This window comes from Panthera onca, chromosome B2, assembly GCF_046562875.1.
Source record: "Panthera onca isolate mPanOnc1 chromosome B2, mPanOnc1 haplotype 2, whole genome shotgun sequence".
Lineage (NCBI taxonomy): Eukaryota > Metazoa > Chordata > Mammalia > Carnivora > Felidae > Panthera > Panthera onca.
In genome coordinates, this window is record NC_138343.1 from 99,081,386 (window position 1) to 99,097,637 (window position 16,252).

Sequence of the window (16,252 nt, forward strand, 5' to 3'; positions counted from 1 at the left end):
TGACCTGAGTGGAAATCAAGAGTCGGAGGCTTAACCAACTAAGCCACCTAGGCGTCCCTGGTAAGTTTCCAATATTAAGTATATTTCAGACCTTATCCCTCTGCCTTCATGAATTTTAATTTCTCATATTTTCCAACTGTCTCTCTGATGTTTACTGTTGATAATTTTTTCTGAGCTCTTATCAATTTTACTCATTCTTTCTCTAGTTATATGTAATAGGTTGCTAAAACTGCCCAGGAATTTGTCACTTATTATGTTTTTTTTCCTAGATGTTCTAGGTAGTTATTCTTCAATTTTATGTCATTTTAAAATACAATTTGCAGGGACACCTGGCTGGTTTAGGCAGTGGAACATGCAACTCTTGACCTTGGGGTCATGAGTTTGAGCTCCATGTTAGGCAAAGAGCTTACTTAAATAAATAAATAAATAAATAAATAAATAAATAAATAAATAAATAAAATGCAGAGCCCGTGTCAGGCTCTGTGCTGACAGTGTAGAGCCTACTTAGGATTCTCTCTCTCCTCTCGCTCACTGCCCCTCTCCCACTCGTGTGTGCATGCTCGCTCTCTAAATAAATAAATATTTAAAAAACAAAAATAAAATACAATTTCCAGATTTTTACTAATAATTTCAGGCTTGTCTTCTATTTGTTTAACAGCAGTAAGCATAGTGAATTTTTATCTGTGCCTGACAATTCCAGTATTTCAATTCTTCTTTGTGCAGAAGGTCTGCTTTGGGGGCCTATTGCTTCTACTGACTCTCACTCATGGTGCCTTTTAATCATGTTTTTGGCTTTCACAGACCTAATTTCCACATTCCAGGAAGATGGTTATGAAACAGAAGATTCTTTTTTAATGCTTTTTTTAAGTTTATTTATTTATTTATTTATTTATTTATTTATTTATTTTGAGAGAGAGAGAGATAACCAGCAGGGGAGGGGCAGAGAGAGAAGGGGACAGAGGATCTGAAGCAGGCTCTGTGCTATCAGCAGAGAACCCAATGTGGGGCTCGAAGTTGCAAACTGCAAGATCATGATCTAAGCTGAAGTCAGACACTTAACTGACTGAGCCACCCAGGTGCCCTGGAATAGAAGATTCTTTTTTTAAATTTTTTTTTTTAATGTTTATTTATTTTTGACAGAGAGAGAGAAAGACAGAGCATGAACGGGGGAGGGGCAGAGAGAGAGGGAGACACAGAATCGGAAGCAGGCTCCAGGCTCTGTGCTGTCAGCACAGAGCCTAACGCAGGGCTCAAACCCACAGACCGCGAGATCATGACCTGAGCTGAAGTCGGATGCTCAACTGACTGAGCCACCCAGGTGCCCCTGGAATAGAAGATTCTTAAACATAGTAACATAACTTCATCCACCAAATAATAACTAGACTCCACTTCTGCCTTAATTTCATTATTCAAATGCCACCTCCTGGGATAGGGTTAGGGGTGGGAAGACCTAGGCACTCCTCCCTTTAGGCTTCCATAGATTTTGCCTCCATTTGTTCTCACTTCTCCTATGGCCCTGGCCACAACAAAGCCCTATCATTTTATTTTGGACATGTTTGTCAGTCCCATTAGACTAACACATCCCAAGGGTGGGATGTGGACCTAAGCTGTTGTCCTCAGGTTCCCAGGGCCCAGCATATGGCTGTAAAACTCACAACTATGGGGACCAGAGAAGTTCATTTCTGTGCTTTAGCACAGGTACTTTAAGTACAGTCCTTGTCCACACAGAGATGAACTTTGCCTTATTTAAGGGCTATGTATTCATTTTAACGTGTGTGTGTTTTTTTAAGAAAATATGGCTGGTGTATCAAACCCACAGTTTCATAGATATTATTGCTTAGAACCAGGTTACACTTCTTAAAAAACAAGTTTATTTTTAGAAAATTAGATAGATAGATAGATAGATAGATAGATACAGATATATATATGTTGATATTCAAATAGTAACCAGTATTTATTGAGTGGTTATATGTCCAAGGTACTTTTTTTACTATTTTTGCAATAACCCTTTGAAGTGAGTGCTATTATTTTCATCACCAGCTTATAGACTACTTTCTGAAACACAGGTTATGCAATTTGCCTGGGGCTCATGGCTAATAAGTGGTAGAACCAGGGTCTGAACCCAGGCAGACTGTCTTCAAAACCCATCCTCTAACACTATGGTTTTTTGTGTGCCTCTAAATAACAGATCAGCAAAGAGGCAGGTATTTAGATAGGAGGTATGAAAATGACTAAAGCTTTGAACATAATTCCTTGACCTTTAAGAAAACCAGATAGGAAAATGAACCCTGATGCAACAAACTTAAATATTTCATTTTACCTGTCAGAAAGGTAGCCAAAAATCATCGCTCCCAGCAGGACTCCCACCATAAACACAGGCTGGATCACCTTTGCGAACCATTCTCGGTTACAGACCAGATCCCACTGAGTCACCACGGTGCTGTCCCACTTGCTCTTGTCATAGACGTAGCCATCCATGCAAGGAAAGCTACTCTTACGGCCACTGTAATCATAGTTCAAACCAGATTTGTCATCCCTCCGGAATCTGTGACAACTTGTGAGCTCCCAGACCTCACCGTTCTGTAGCTGCACTATAACGTGATCTTCGTGGCCTGTGAAAAACAGGATCCAGATGTCCTCCAACCTCCAACTAGAGATATTGTGGAAAAGAACCCGACTCACGTTGCCTGGGGGCCTGCAGGTATGGTAGGGGGACACTGTCATGAACACAGAAGCCAAGTAGTGGATACCACAAGAGATGTTCTGGAAAGCACATATAAAATAGAGGAATATCTGAAATCTGCAAAGAGAAGAAAAGCAAGTTATTATATCCAACCTACAGGCCAAAAAAGACTATAAGCAAATATGAAGGGTGTTCATCATGGTTAGCTTAATATATATATAGATGAATAAATACAGAAATAATTATAGATATGCAATATATACATATACATAACATGTTAGTATATACACATAGCTCTGTCTGGTAGGAGGGCCTAGAAGCAATGACACTGAGACAGGGAAACTAAAGGGACTGCTTTTTTTGCTCCTTTTACTGTTTCTATTCTTGCTAGGACCTATACCCCCACCTTACACATGCCTTATAGAACAGGTAATATGTGTCCTCCTTGTAAAGGCCAGGGAGTTAATGATTTCTTTGGAGTCTTCCAGCACGGGAGATAGCATCGAGGGAGTGACCAGGTAGGACCAAGACCACTAACTCATCAAGACACCTGGCTCCAGGTCATAAGTGACCTATGGAGAACACCTGAACACTCGTCTTTGGTCCTGGATGCTTGAGAAGACACGTGCACCAGACCACTGTCCCCAATAAAAACCCCAGACTCCAAGCAAATATGGAACTCAGTCTCCTTTCCTTTCAGAGTCTCCCAGATGCTCTGTCTATATCTGCTCTCTCTAGGTCTTCGATAAACTCTGTCCTCACTTCCTCTTGGCTCACATTTGATTTGTATTCTCCACGAAGCCAAGGACCCTCTTGGCTGGTCCTCAAACCCAGCCAGCCTGCATCAACATCTCAACAGCAACAAGCACACCCAGTGCCCAGATCTTGTTTTCTAAATACCATCCTTCAATAAAAGAAACCAGGAAAAATGGCTCATTTAAGACCAAGTCAGAGAAAATGAAAAACATGCCTAATGCTTTAGGTATGCTTGCGGTATCAGAAAGTAAGAAAGCGCTCAAAATACAAAATGATGGGGGCATGTTAAAGGGACACAGGAACCAATCTGAAAAACCTCCCAATGGGCTAGGTTGAAACAATTTGAGCAACAAAATAAATAGCATGGTATATCCCAACGTATAAAATAAATATACAAGTCTATACTGTGATGTTTAATTTTATGTCAACATGACTGGGCTGGTAAACATGATTTCTGGATCTGTCTATGAGGTTGTCTGTGGATGGATTAGCATTTGAATCGGTAGACTGAGTGAAGAAGAGGGCCCTCATCAGTGGGCGGGCATCATCCAATCCAGGGAGGACCTGAATAAGAACAAAAGGTGGAGGCAGGGCAAATTTGATCCATCTACTCCTACTCTTAGACATTGGCATCCCTGGTTCTCAGGCTTTTGGACTCAGGCTGATACAGGGAAATTGAAGACTCCATAAAAACCTGTCTTTTGCTCCTTTTCCTGCTTCTATTCTTGCTAGCACCTGCACCCCCCACTTTACACATGCCTCAGAATGCAAACAGTGTATGTCCTCCTTGTAAGGTACGAGGAGTTAATGATTTCTTCAGAATGGATAACATCTAAGGAAGGACCAGGTGAGAATGACCAATGAAGCTGTCATATACATATTCCAGACCACCAGCACTAGACATCTCGACGCCAAGGCCCCCTGGCTCCAAGCAATAGCACTTGGGCCCTCATCTTTGTTCTGAGTCCTGGATGCCTGAGAGGACACATACACCAGGTCACGATCCTCAATAAAACCCCCCAGACCCCGAACAAATACAAGACTTCCTCCTTTCCTTTCTGAGTCTTCCAGAAGCTCTGTCTGTACCAGCAGTCTCTCTATACTTTGAATAAACTCTGCTTTCACCTCCTGCTGGCTCGAGTTTGATTTCTATCCTGTGCACAGACAAGGACCTTCCTGGCTGATCCTGTGGGACCCCTTCTGGGTCCTCGAACCCAGCCTGCCAGCATCTGAACCAGGACTTACATCATCAGCCCCCCAATTTTCAGGCCTTCAGACTTAGACCTCACAAATACGCCACCAGCTTTCCTGGATCTCCAGCCAACAGACAGCACATTGTGGGACTTGACTGTCTCCATAACTGTGTGAACAAATTCTTACAATAAATCTCTTATCTACATCTCTATATATGTCCTATTTGTTCTGTTTTTCTAGGAGATCTTGATGACTACAGGTTTTGGTACTGAAAGTAGTTCTAAAGGAACAGAATTTTAAGAATGAGCTTTCTGAATTGGTACTGGGGTTTCTGGAATTGGTTGTCTAATCTGATTAGATTGAAAAGCACTAATGGCTATTTCCAGCAGTAGAGAACACTGATAATCCATGGTGTGCACTGTTTAGAGAAATACACAAAATATCTGTGTTGGACGCTCATAATCAACCACTTAGAAGAAGCAAGGGGCTAAGTGACTCTGTATTTGAAAATTTCAACCATTTTTTGAAAACTAAAGAAATGTAATGGCATTGGTTGGTTGCTCCTATTGTCGTTGGATAAATTAACAAAAGAAAACAGATGAGCTCAACGAATTTGAATCCCCAGCTCAAGCAATGCCTAAACAACCTAAGAATTTCTAAGGTGTATCTTGAAAGAGATCCTTATCTCCTGTAGCCACAGGCCCAAAAATCAAACACAGAACCTCATCCTGTGAGCAGCTGAATGACAATGCCTAATTGGCCTCTTTGCATATGCCCCAAATCAGTGTCCAATATATGGTGCTATTTCTCAAATAGTCAGCACTCACGGGTCCAGGAATCGAGGCGTGGAAATGAGGGCTGTAGCACTCACTTTTACACCTAGCGATCTCCTAACAAAATTTTCGCTTCCTGTTCCCATAATCTTACGCTCTGCTAGCCTCAAGATCTTAGTTCCAGAGGGAAGAATACTGCCACCAGGGGACACAACAGCGATTCCACTGACCTGGAAATAAAGACTGTTGCCTGACCACTTTGGGTTCCTCAGGTGTCTGAATCAAAAGGCAAAGCAGGGAGTTACAGTGTTGGCTGGGGTGAAGGATCCTGAATATCAAGGGGAAATTGACTCCACGATGGAGGTAAGAAAGAGTATGTCTGCAATACAGGAGATTCCTTAGGGTATCTCCTTAGCATTACCATGCCCTGTGAATTAGGTCAATGGGAAATTACAACAACCCAATCCAGGCAGGAATATTAATGGCCCAGACTCTTCAAGGATTAAAGGGTGGGTCACTTTATCAGGTAAAGGTCCACAGGCAACTGAGGTTCTTGCTTAAGGCAAAGGGAATAGAGAATGGGTCCTGAAGAGAAGGTAGTTATACTAAATACCACCTACAACCACATGACCAGTTATAGAAACAAGGGCTGTAATTATCATGAGTATTTCTTCTCTAAAAAAAAAAAGTTTATTTTTTGAGAGAGAGACAGTGTGTGTGTCAGTGGGGGAGGGGAGGACAGAGAGGGAGAAAGAGAATCTCAAGCAGGCTCTGCACTATCAGCACAGAGCCCAGTGTGGGGCTCAAACCCATGACCGCAAGATCACGACCCAAGCTGATATCAAGAGTCTGACACTTAACCAACTGAGCCACCAGGCACTGCGAGTATTTCTTCTTTATTTTGTTATGAATGCTTGTGTATATATAGACATATATTAAGCAAATATCTTTGTTTTCTTCCTTATTGTCTCCTCATATAACATAAGATGTGTTGACATATAAGTATTTAAATAGTTTTACACCATAATATTTAAGTTACAGGATATCAAAAAAAGAGTAAGCATCATCCAAGGACTTTATGTCCCCTTCTGGGAAAGGGATTAGTGTATTTAGTTGTATGTTGGATAGTTGTATCATGTTGGGTGGAATTAGGACCTTGTTATTGTCTTTATTTAGAGATCAAGTTTGGTGTAAAGAGATCCATATGGGTTGCAAGTTGACAAGGGGTGAACCTATGATGGTTAATTTTATGAATCAACTTGACTGGGCCAAGGGGATGCCCAGACAGTTGGTAAAACATTATATCTGCGTGCGTCTGTGAGGGATCTCCAGACGAGACTGGCATTTGAACCTGTAAACTGAGTAAACATCATCTTCACCAATGTGGGTGGGCATCACCCAACCTGTTGAGAACCTGAAGAGAACAAAAAAGCCAAGGAAGTACTAATTCACTTTCTTTGTGTGGACTGAGACCTCCATGTTATCATGCCCTCAGACATCTTGTGCCCCCGTGCTCCTGGTTCAGACTCTGCCTGGGGCTTACACCATCAACCCTGTGGTTCTCAGACCTTGGGACTGGGACTGAATTGCACCATTGGTTTTCCCAGGTCTCTGGCTTGCACACAGCACACTGTGGGACTTCTCACTTCTATAATTGTGTGATCGATTGTGTTTTTCTGGAGAATCTTGATAAATATACCACTTGGTATAAATAAATGGTTGAACAAACAAGTACAAACGAGAGATGAAACTAATCTTTCTTCTAGTAGAATTCCAAGTACTATCTGCAGATATTCCCCCTCTATGGGAGATGGAGTTTCATTCCTACCCTTTACTCCTGAAGGGCAGTCTAAGACACAGTGACTCCTTTCCAAAGAATATGATAGGAAAAAAAGGGGGAGTGTCTTGATGGCTCAGTCAGTTGAGCATGGGACTCTCGATTTCAGCTCAGGTCATGATCCTGGGGTCATAGGATTGAGCCCTGTGTGGAGCTCTGAGCTGAGCGTGGAGCCTGCTTAGGATTCTCTCTCTCTCTCTCTCTCTCTCTCTCTCTCTCTCTCTTTCCTTCCCCTCTCCTCCTCTCACGCACACACACTCTCTCTCTCAAAACAAAAAAAACAAAGAAGGAAAAAGGAAAGAATAGTAACTTTACAGTGGGAGAAATCAGGTAAATCCTATCTTAACCAAATGTTGAAGGTTAATACCCCCAAAGATGCTATGTGGATATCATGTACCTCCTCATATGATGTGATCATCAAGCACTTCACACCTCGGCGACATCTCCCAAAAGCCATAATCCCAGTCTATCCAGGAGAAAAACAGTAAAAAATCCCAGATTGTAGGACATTCTACAGGTTTCCAGGCCAATATGCCTAAAGACCACCAAGGTCATTAAAAACAAAACAAGGAGAGACTGAGAAACTACCACAGACCAGAGGAGACTGGAATAACTTATCACCTAAATGCAGTGTCATACCCTGGATTAGATCCTGCAACAGGAAGAGAATGTGAGTGGGAAAACTGGTGAAAGCCTGGAGTTTAGTTGATAGTAATATACTAATGTCAGCTTCCTACTTTGCCAAATATGCCGTGGTGATGTAAGACGTTAACAATGGGGAGAACTGGGTGAGGGACATACAGGAACTATCTTTGCAACTCTTCTGTAAATCTAAAATGATCCAAAAATTATTTATTCAAAATTTAAAAGTAAATGTAAAGTCTCCAAATTTACAGACTCAAACCAACAAGCAGTGACATATTCTCCGGAGTAAAAATCGTCTCACAAGGACAACTGTGCCCATAGGACGGCAGGGTAAAATATATAAAATGTGGATTTCCCCATTAATTTCAGACCCCTGGAATCAAGATAGAACAGCCCCCTTTGGGCAGGTGGTTTCAATATTCAATTTTAAAATGATCAGTTCGGACAACGAGGAACATTACTGTAAAACCGTTATAACAGGAAGTAGAAAATAGGTCCTGTCAGATCACACTGAGCCAAACTGCACTGCTGATACATACAATCTTTATCTCCCTGACTGCTTTTCGGAGCTGCCCATCGCCCTGGTCCTGGTGTGCCTTCTATCTGGAAGGCATTTCTGACCCTCCTGTAGCTCACTTGTTCTCAAATGTTTTGTTCTCAGGAGCCTTTGTATCCTTAAAAGTGTTGAGGGTCCCAAGGGTCTTTTCTTTATGTGAGTCGTCAGTATGTATTAGAAATTAAAAAGGAGAAAATTTTTAACATTTATTCATCCACTTAAACATAACAGGAATAAGCCGTTAAAGAACATATAGCCATAGTTTTCAAAACAAAATGAAACAAAACTAGTGAGCAGCATGGTGTTGTTTTACATTTAAGATTTAGATTAATGGGGTGCCCGGGTGGCTCAGTCCATTAAGCAAGTGTCCGACTTGGCTCGGGTCATGATCTCACAGTTTGTGAGTTCGAGCCCCATGTTGGGCTCTGTTCTGACAGGTCAGAGCCTGGAACTTGCTTCGGATTCTGTGTCTCTCTCTCTCTCTTCCTCTCTCTCTCCCTCTCTCTCAAATAAATTAACATTAAAAAATTTTAAATTTAGATTAACGGAAGACAGCTAGTTTTTCATACCAGTGTCTGCATTCCATCTGATGCATTCTCACGTGTCGGATACACGTATTCCCAGATTACAGTGACATACATATGATGCATATGGAAATATAAAGTCATATATATTTACTTACACGTATACATTCATGTATAAAGTAGGTGTTTTCATGGTGCTCCAAAGAATCATCTTTGCCCACCAGAGGGGTGAACACACCCCACTTGGGAGACTATCACAAGGTGGCAACGCTAAGCAAAGTCATAGAAGTGGTGCCGTGAAGCTGTCAAGCTGGCAACGTCCCCAAGTCCTCGGGGATGACTGCCAAGCTGGCACGTGGCCACAGTTCCTCACTTCTCATAGAAACCCACGTCGATAAAGAAGTAAAATGGAATCAATGTAACATATTGTGGCCATCAAGACACCACACGCTGGAGCTGGCCACGGTTTCAAGGCTGAACTCTGTATTTGGCACTGGCCCCAGCAGCTAGTTCAGAAAAGAAAAACACAAAGCAAAAGGCAAGCAAGCAACAAGTGGCTTTTTTCTCGCAACAGAAAGGGAGGGAGAACACACAAATACTATTCTCAGAGTATGGGATGGGCAGCCAAGAAAAGAGCCTAGAGCGCTAAAGCCTGAGTCCTTGCAGCTAAAAGGAGCCAGCTCTGTTTTTCTAGAAAAGGTGCCTCTGCCCGAAGAAAAACTATCAGAAATCTGCCTCGGTCTATTCCATACAGAGGGGCCGGGTAGGAACAGCAGGCTGGGAAGACAAGCCTGAGTTGCTGTGACTCAATAGACCCCGAGAAGCTAAGATCACAGCTTGAAATGGTGGTGCCTGAACCCTCACCCCTGCAGGTCACTAGCCCCCGTGCATGGGCTACTAGATATCACTGGAGAGCCACAGGGTCAGGCTCTGCCCTTGACCTGCACACACTATGCTACTTGTGAGCACCTGGCGTGGTTGGTGGGTCACCTGCCCCAGGGAACAGGCTTGTGAATTCAGGAAGTGTTTCTTCCTTCCCCGGCAATTTCTCAGGAAGCCCTTTCCAGCCTGCAAGGATGATGGATAACAGGATAGAAGGATCCTGTTAGACAATTCCATCTGAGTGGTTCTGCTTCTGTCAGGCAGATTCTAGATTCGGCTGTGCCTGTTCTTGCACAGCAGAGGCTCCCCATTTCCCTCATCCAGGTTACACCTGCTGCTTGTGCTATACAGGACACCTTATTCGGCACTGTCTGGGTGGGTTACTGTGCCTATTCTACTAACACTGTATGTTGGATCACGCACGTTAGCATCTGGGTTGGTACCTAAGTAGTTTCTTGCCCTGGAATGGCTCCACCGTTGAAAAGTTCACTTTCTGCTGACCGTAACCTCCCACTCTCCCCCATATCCCCGAGTCCTTCCCATTGACCCCATCCCCAGCACCATCCAGGTGCCCAGTCTTTGGATCCCACCAGCTTCTTTAGTTTATTGCCACCTTCCTGGCTTCAATTCCTTCCCCAACCAGCCTGAATCTCACAGTCAACACTAGAACTACTTACACACACACACACACACACACACACACACACACACACACACACCAACAGAGCATCCACCACAGCAACCTCTGAGACTAGGATTTGTCTTCTCTATCCCACCCCTAGTGATTGTGGTTCAGGAGGTCTGAGGTAGGATCCAGAACTCTATACAAGCTTAAAACGCTTCCTAAGAGACTCTGACATGGATGAGAAACACCACCCCGGGAAATCAAAATCTTCGGTTGAATTATCTGTTGATACAAGATTTGACATTGAAAATATTTAACAGCTGTTGTGGAGCCACTGGGACTCTCCTAAACAGCTTGTGAGGGTGTAATTTGCCACAGCCACTTCGCACATCTGTCTGGCAGCTGACCACATGCACACTCGGCCAGAGGGATTCCTCTCCCAGGTACGTACCCAACGAAATGCATACACAAGGACCTTAAAATACATAGACAAGAGGAACTATGTGTGATAAACCCAACCTGGAGACAATATAAATGTCTGTTAACAGTGAGTGAATGAACTGTGCAATATTCGTGTCATGACATCCTGTATGCTGGTGAAAATCAACAAACTACCATAGCGCTCAATGTGGGTGACCCCCCCCCCATATATGATGTTGAACAAAAGAAGCCCAACCAAAAGTCTATGATTTTTTACTCCATTTATTTAAGTTTAGAATCAGACAAAACTAACCCGTGACCATAGCTATGAGGACAGTGGTGGCTGGGGGAGGGGAGAGGATATTGCTTGAGAGAGGGCATGAGAAGGGGTGGTCTGGCGGTGTTCACTTTATGACGATTCATCAGGTTGTAGAGTATGGTGCATACTTTTCTGTATACATGTAATATATCAATTTAAACGTTTTATATCTGCAAGACCCAGAGAGCAGGAAAAGTACTCGGCAATGCCCTGCTGAGGCTTGACTGGAATGGGTACCAAGTCATACCCAGTCTGTCCACATTGTGCCTTCAGCCCTGAATGGCCACCCAACCCATACTGACAAGGAGGCATCTTGCCTGAGCAATACATCATTTATCCAAATGCCTGTTAAATGCCTCAACCTGGAATTCCCACAAGACTCTCAAACTGATGCAAGCCCCAAGCCTGCCCCACCTGGAGTGTAACTGTTTCTGAGTTTAGGACACCATCATCTACACAAACCAGAAATAGGATGCATGGAATGGGGGTATCTTGCCCACTTGTCCTTTATAACCAGAAGGCCCCATCAATCCCTCCTGTCAAAACTGTCCAGTCCTCCCTGCTCACACTCCCCCTCCTTATCTCCCGCCTGGGCTCTTACCTAGGTCTTCTCTGGGCTCTCCCCAAACTCCTGCCCCTCCAATGCACCTTCCATTCTGCAAAGTGACCTTCCTAATACCTGAACTCCTCAGCATGCCACAGAAAAATATTCTTAGAGATGATTGTGAACTTACCTCCCTTCTGTCGCCCTCATACTTTATACTCTAGGAATAATACGCCTCTTCGCAGTTTCCAAACAACCCATGTTGGTTCACAGAAATATGCTTTCTACATGCTGGAAAGGTCCTGAGTATCCTTGCAACTCAAATTTCCCTTGCCTCGTTGCAAGGATAACTTCTGGAAAAAACGAGACCCTACTTCCTGAGGCATCTAGCATTCTGACATACCACTCTCTCCCTTACAAAGATTACGGTCCAACAGGTGTTATCAATCTGCCCAACCTGAGGACCCTCTGGGATAACACTTATAGATATAACACAGCACTCTGTTCACAGCTAAAGAGGCACACTAATGGAAAAAAAGAATCATACAGACACAGTAGGCAGAAACCCCAGAGGCAAGGAAAAGCAAAGATGACCAGAAATGGACCCATGCAATCTGGGTGACAGGTGAAGAAAATTACCTTCAGTCCTAGATTTATATCATTCTGTATAAAGAAACGTAACTGGTGGTACCCCTCTGTGGTCAAGAGCATGGCCTCCAGAGCCAGATTACTAAGGTTTGAATCTTGTGTCTGTTACCACCTGGGACCATGGGCAAGATCCTTAAACTTTCTGTGCCTCAGTTTCCTTATCTGAAAAGTGGGATGTTGAGGGAATGAAAAGAGTTAATGTAAAGCACTATGGCACACTGTTAGTGCACAGAAGTGCTGGCTATTACGATGTTCATAAGGTGAAGTCAGAGAAGATGAGCCAAAGCAGGTTCATATATTGAAAAAACAAAACTACCTATGTCCATAGGTGTAAATCAGCTACAGGCTCCACATTCCAACTCTAGTATTTTAAGTTATTTTTCCCCTTAAGCCAAGACAACTCAGGGAACCAGTTCTGAGATTATCCCAGCACAGATACCTGAGTATGCTTCCTCATTTCCCTCTCACATGGGCGTTAATCCATGAAGTTTATGGAACTTCAGGACATAAACTTATGTCCTGAAGTTATGGCTTCAGGACAAGACCAGGAACCGCTTTTTAATTCTTAGGTGTCCTGCTTCCCTCTCTTAAAGGTGACTAGGATAGTGCTTCCTCCCCTTAGAAATGATTAATGCTAAATGAAAGATAATTAAGGTTCCCTACTTAACACTTTCACTAGGTTTCCCTAAAAGAAGGCTAAATAACGAAACACGATAACCTCCCTTTCTATTTATAAACAATAAAAAAGCACAATTACAGCAAATATCAGAGAAAATTGGGGATCCCATGCCATGGTCACACTGTTTTCACCTTTTGTAAGCATGCTTGTTACCCTTGCCTCGCTACATGCTGCTTTCACAAGCCAACCCTTCCTACCAGGATGGGGACTCGGGTAACAATAATAACCGCGATTTATTGAGAACTTACTGAATGTTAAGACTTTTGCACACATCATTGTAGCCAGCTAAGAGTTGTCTCCCCAAATCCACTCTCTCCTTTTCCCACCATGGAGAGCTACGTTTGACCGTTTGACCGCTGCAGGTGAGGACAATGGGACCAGATGCCCCAAGCACAGAGAGAGAGAGCCCCATGCTGTGGATGACAGGGCTGCCTCACCCACTTGGGTCCCTGGATGACCCCGTGGGAAGAACCTACCCTGAATAGTTACTGGAGAGGGACAAACTTCCAACTGAGGGATCTCTGTGAGCCAAACACCAACTGATACAATGACCTTGTTAATCTCTAAAATACAATGGGAAAGAATGGTATTAGCACCTCCTACCTCATAGGGTTACTGTAGGGATGTAATGAGAGGCTGCATGTGGAGTCCTTACAATAAGCATTTGGAGGGTAACAATTACCCTCATTTCACAGATGAGGAAGTAGTAAGTGAAATGTTGAAGACCACACAGTATGTGGTAGAGCCAGGACTGGAACTCAGACATCCAACCCCCAGAGCGGATCTTGTACTCCCCATGCTATTCTGCTTCAAGAAGGATAAAACAAGGTAATATATAAAGAGCCCGATGGAGTCCTGGGGATGGTACCTAACCGTGCTCAGGAGAGCATCATGGTTGAGAGCGTGGGCTATGGGCACTGATGACTTCCAACGACATCCAATTCTGCCCTGCCATTACCAGATCTGTGACGTACGCACAAGCCCCAGTTTTGTCAGGTGTAAAATGAGAGTGATACTACCAATCTCACGGAGCTGTAGAGAAGACGAAAGAAGGTAGCCCGTACCAAAAGCTTCTGACAGAGCCAGGCACAGATCAGTGTTCAAGAAACACAGGTATTAGGAGGAAGCAGGAGAGAGCTGGGACCTCCTGCCCCTCCTAGGACTGCTCAACCACCTTCTCCCTCCCGCCACGCAGGATCATAACCAACATTTATGCAACTTTACGACTTGGAAAACAGCACCACACCATCTCCTCACTACAAGCCTGGGAGGTAAGGCAGGAATTATTGTGATTCCTGTTTTGTGGATAGGAAACTGAGGCACAATATTACCAGAATATTAGAGGTAAGAAGCAGGCTAGGACTTAGCTCCAAACCTCTGATCGTCATACTTACTGTATAGCCCCTCACCCAGCAGCCTCTCCTCCCAAAAGCCTCTAGGTCAGAGAGGAGCGTTTCTCTATGAATGAATGAATGAATGAATGAATGCAATATTTAATGTCTTAATTAATTTGACGAATGAAAGGGGGGTGCAACGTGGCTAAATCTGGGCCCCAGCGTGTGGCGTCTGTGGGACCCTGGCCCTACCAGCCTCAGTTTCCCAATCATTAAAGTAAGGATGCAAACACCTCCTTTGCAAAGGCATCAAATGAAACTCTGTGTGTAACAAGCCGACACAATGTACCTGGCACATCTTTAGGCTTCTATAAATGGCAACAAAATCTGACTAACGGGTTTTCCTGGGGCAATACCCACCTGCCAGGCACAGAGGGAGACCCTACGGGGCAGAGCTGGTCAGCAGTCGTCCGGGGAAGTGAAAGAGGAGCCGATTTGGCGGACTGGAGAAACGGGCCGCCAGGAGCAGGCACTCCTCCACTCGTGTGAGCCGGCCGCTCCGGCCCGACCTCGGACTTGGGCTCCCGCAGAGGGCGCGCCCCGGGTCCCACCTGCTCGCAGCAGCCACCACTCCGGAGGCCAGTCCCAGCGCCCCGCTGCTCGCTGTCGGGGAGACCCCGGCGCCGGAGTCCGAGAGGACAAGCCCAGCCCTGGGCGCGGAGTCCGGACGCGGGTCTCCCGACTACCCCACGAAAAGAGCGGGAGAGGTTTCCGTATCGGGAGCGCCGCGCGAGAACCCCCCACCGCAACGGAAAGAAACAGACCCCACCGGCGCCCCCTCCACGTGGCTCCCGCTCCCCTCCGCCGCCCTCCCCCCTGCCCACCCCCAACTCCCTACCTGCCGAAGTGCCCCACGTGGTCAAAAATCAACTCCAAATTGTGGGGCTTCATGGTGCCGCCGTGCGCTGCGCTCCCCAGCTGGACACTCCGAGCGCGCCGAGCGCCCGGGACGGCGGGCACCGCGCCCCGCCCCGCCCGGCTCCGCCCCGGCCCGCCGCGCCCCAGGGGGCCAGCCCCGCCGGCAGTCCCCCGCGCGCCAGCGGGCGGCTCGCGGGGCCGGGCTCGCTTCCCCCCTCCCCGCCCGCGCAGCCTCTGGCTTCTCCCCGCCGCCGTGGTCCCGGGGCCCGCCGTCGCGCCCGCGCCCTCCCTCCCTCCTGTGGGACACTCACCGCGTCGTCGCGGTCGCCTCTCTCTCTGTCTCTCTGTCTCTCCCGGTCGTGCCGGTGCCTCGGGACTGCCCGAGGAGGCAATGCAGAGACCGGGGTTAGGTTTGGGGGCCGCAAGAACCTAGCATCTTTGGAAAGACACGCCTCACAAGCGTGGCACTCAGACTTGCGGGAAGGGGCTACTGCAGGTACTTGATTTTTCTATGTAACGTTTCTGGACTCCACTCTCGCCTGGGACAAAAACCGCTCTCTCAGACGAGGCCGACAGTTTGAGGGCCAGGACAGAGTCTCCAAGAGCAGAGCATAAAGAACGGATTCTGATGGCCCCGAAAAGTGACAGGATCTGGCAGGGCTGTGTTAAAGCTTTTATGTCACCCAAAGGGCTAAAGAACGTTCTGGGCAGAGGCTCGAGCAGAACAGTGGCAACAAGAAACTTGTACTTGAGCAGGATTTGAAAAAGAGAGAAAAGCTCACTCCCAAAATACTTCCCTCACCTACTGGTATATTCTGGATACCTATCCTTTGTCAGTTAAGTGTTATGAGAAATTGTACTTTCAATCCATTTATGGTGTTTTCGATGATCAGAAGTGGTATTTTTTATCTTAAT

General features: G+C 45.4%; 1 protein-coding gene across 1 annotated transcript in view; it reads right to left on the minus strand.

Annotated features, from left to right (window-relative positions):
* SLC22A16 (solute carrier family 22 member 16) overlaps positions 1 to 15,451 on the minus strand; it is a 40,205-nt gene extending 24,754 nt beyond the window's left edge. Inside the window, exons 1-2 of the mRNA XM_060616390.2 lie at positions 15,318 to 15,451; positions 2,321 to 2,800 (exon numbers count right to left, since the gene is read on the minus strand). Coding sequence (XP_060472373.1) covers positions 2,321 to 2,800; positions 15,318 to 15,370 — 533 coding nt within the window. The 5' untranslated portion in view covers positions 15,371 to 15,451. The remainder of the gene's footprint in view (positions 1 to 2,320; positions 2,801 to 15,317) is intronic.
* Between the last annotated feature and the right edge of the window lie 801 nt (positions 15,452 to 16,252).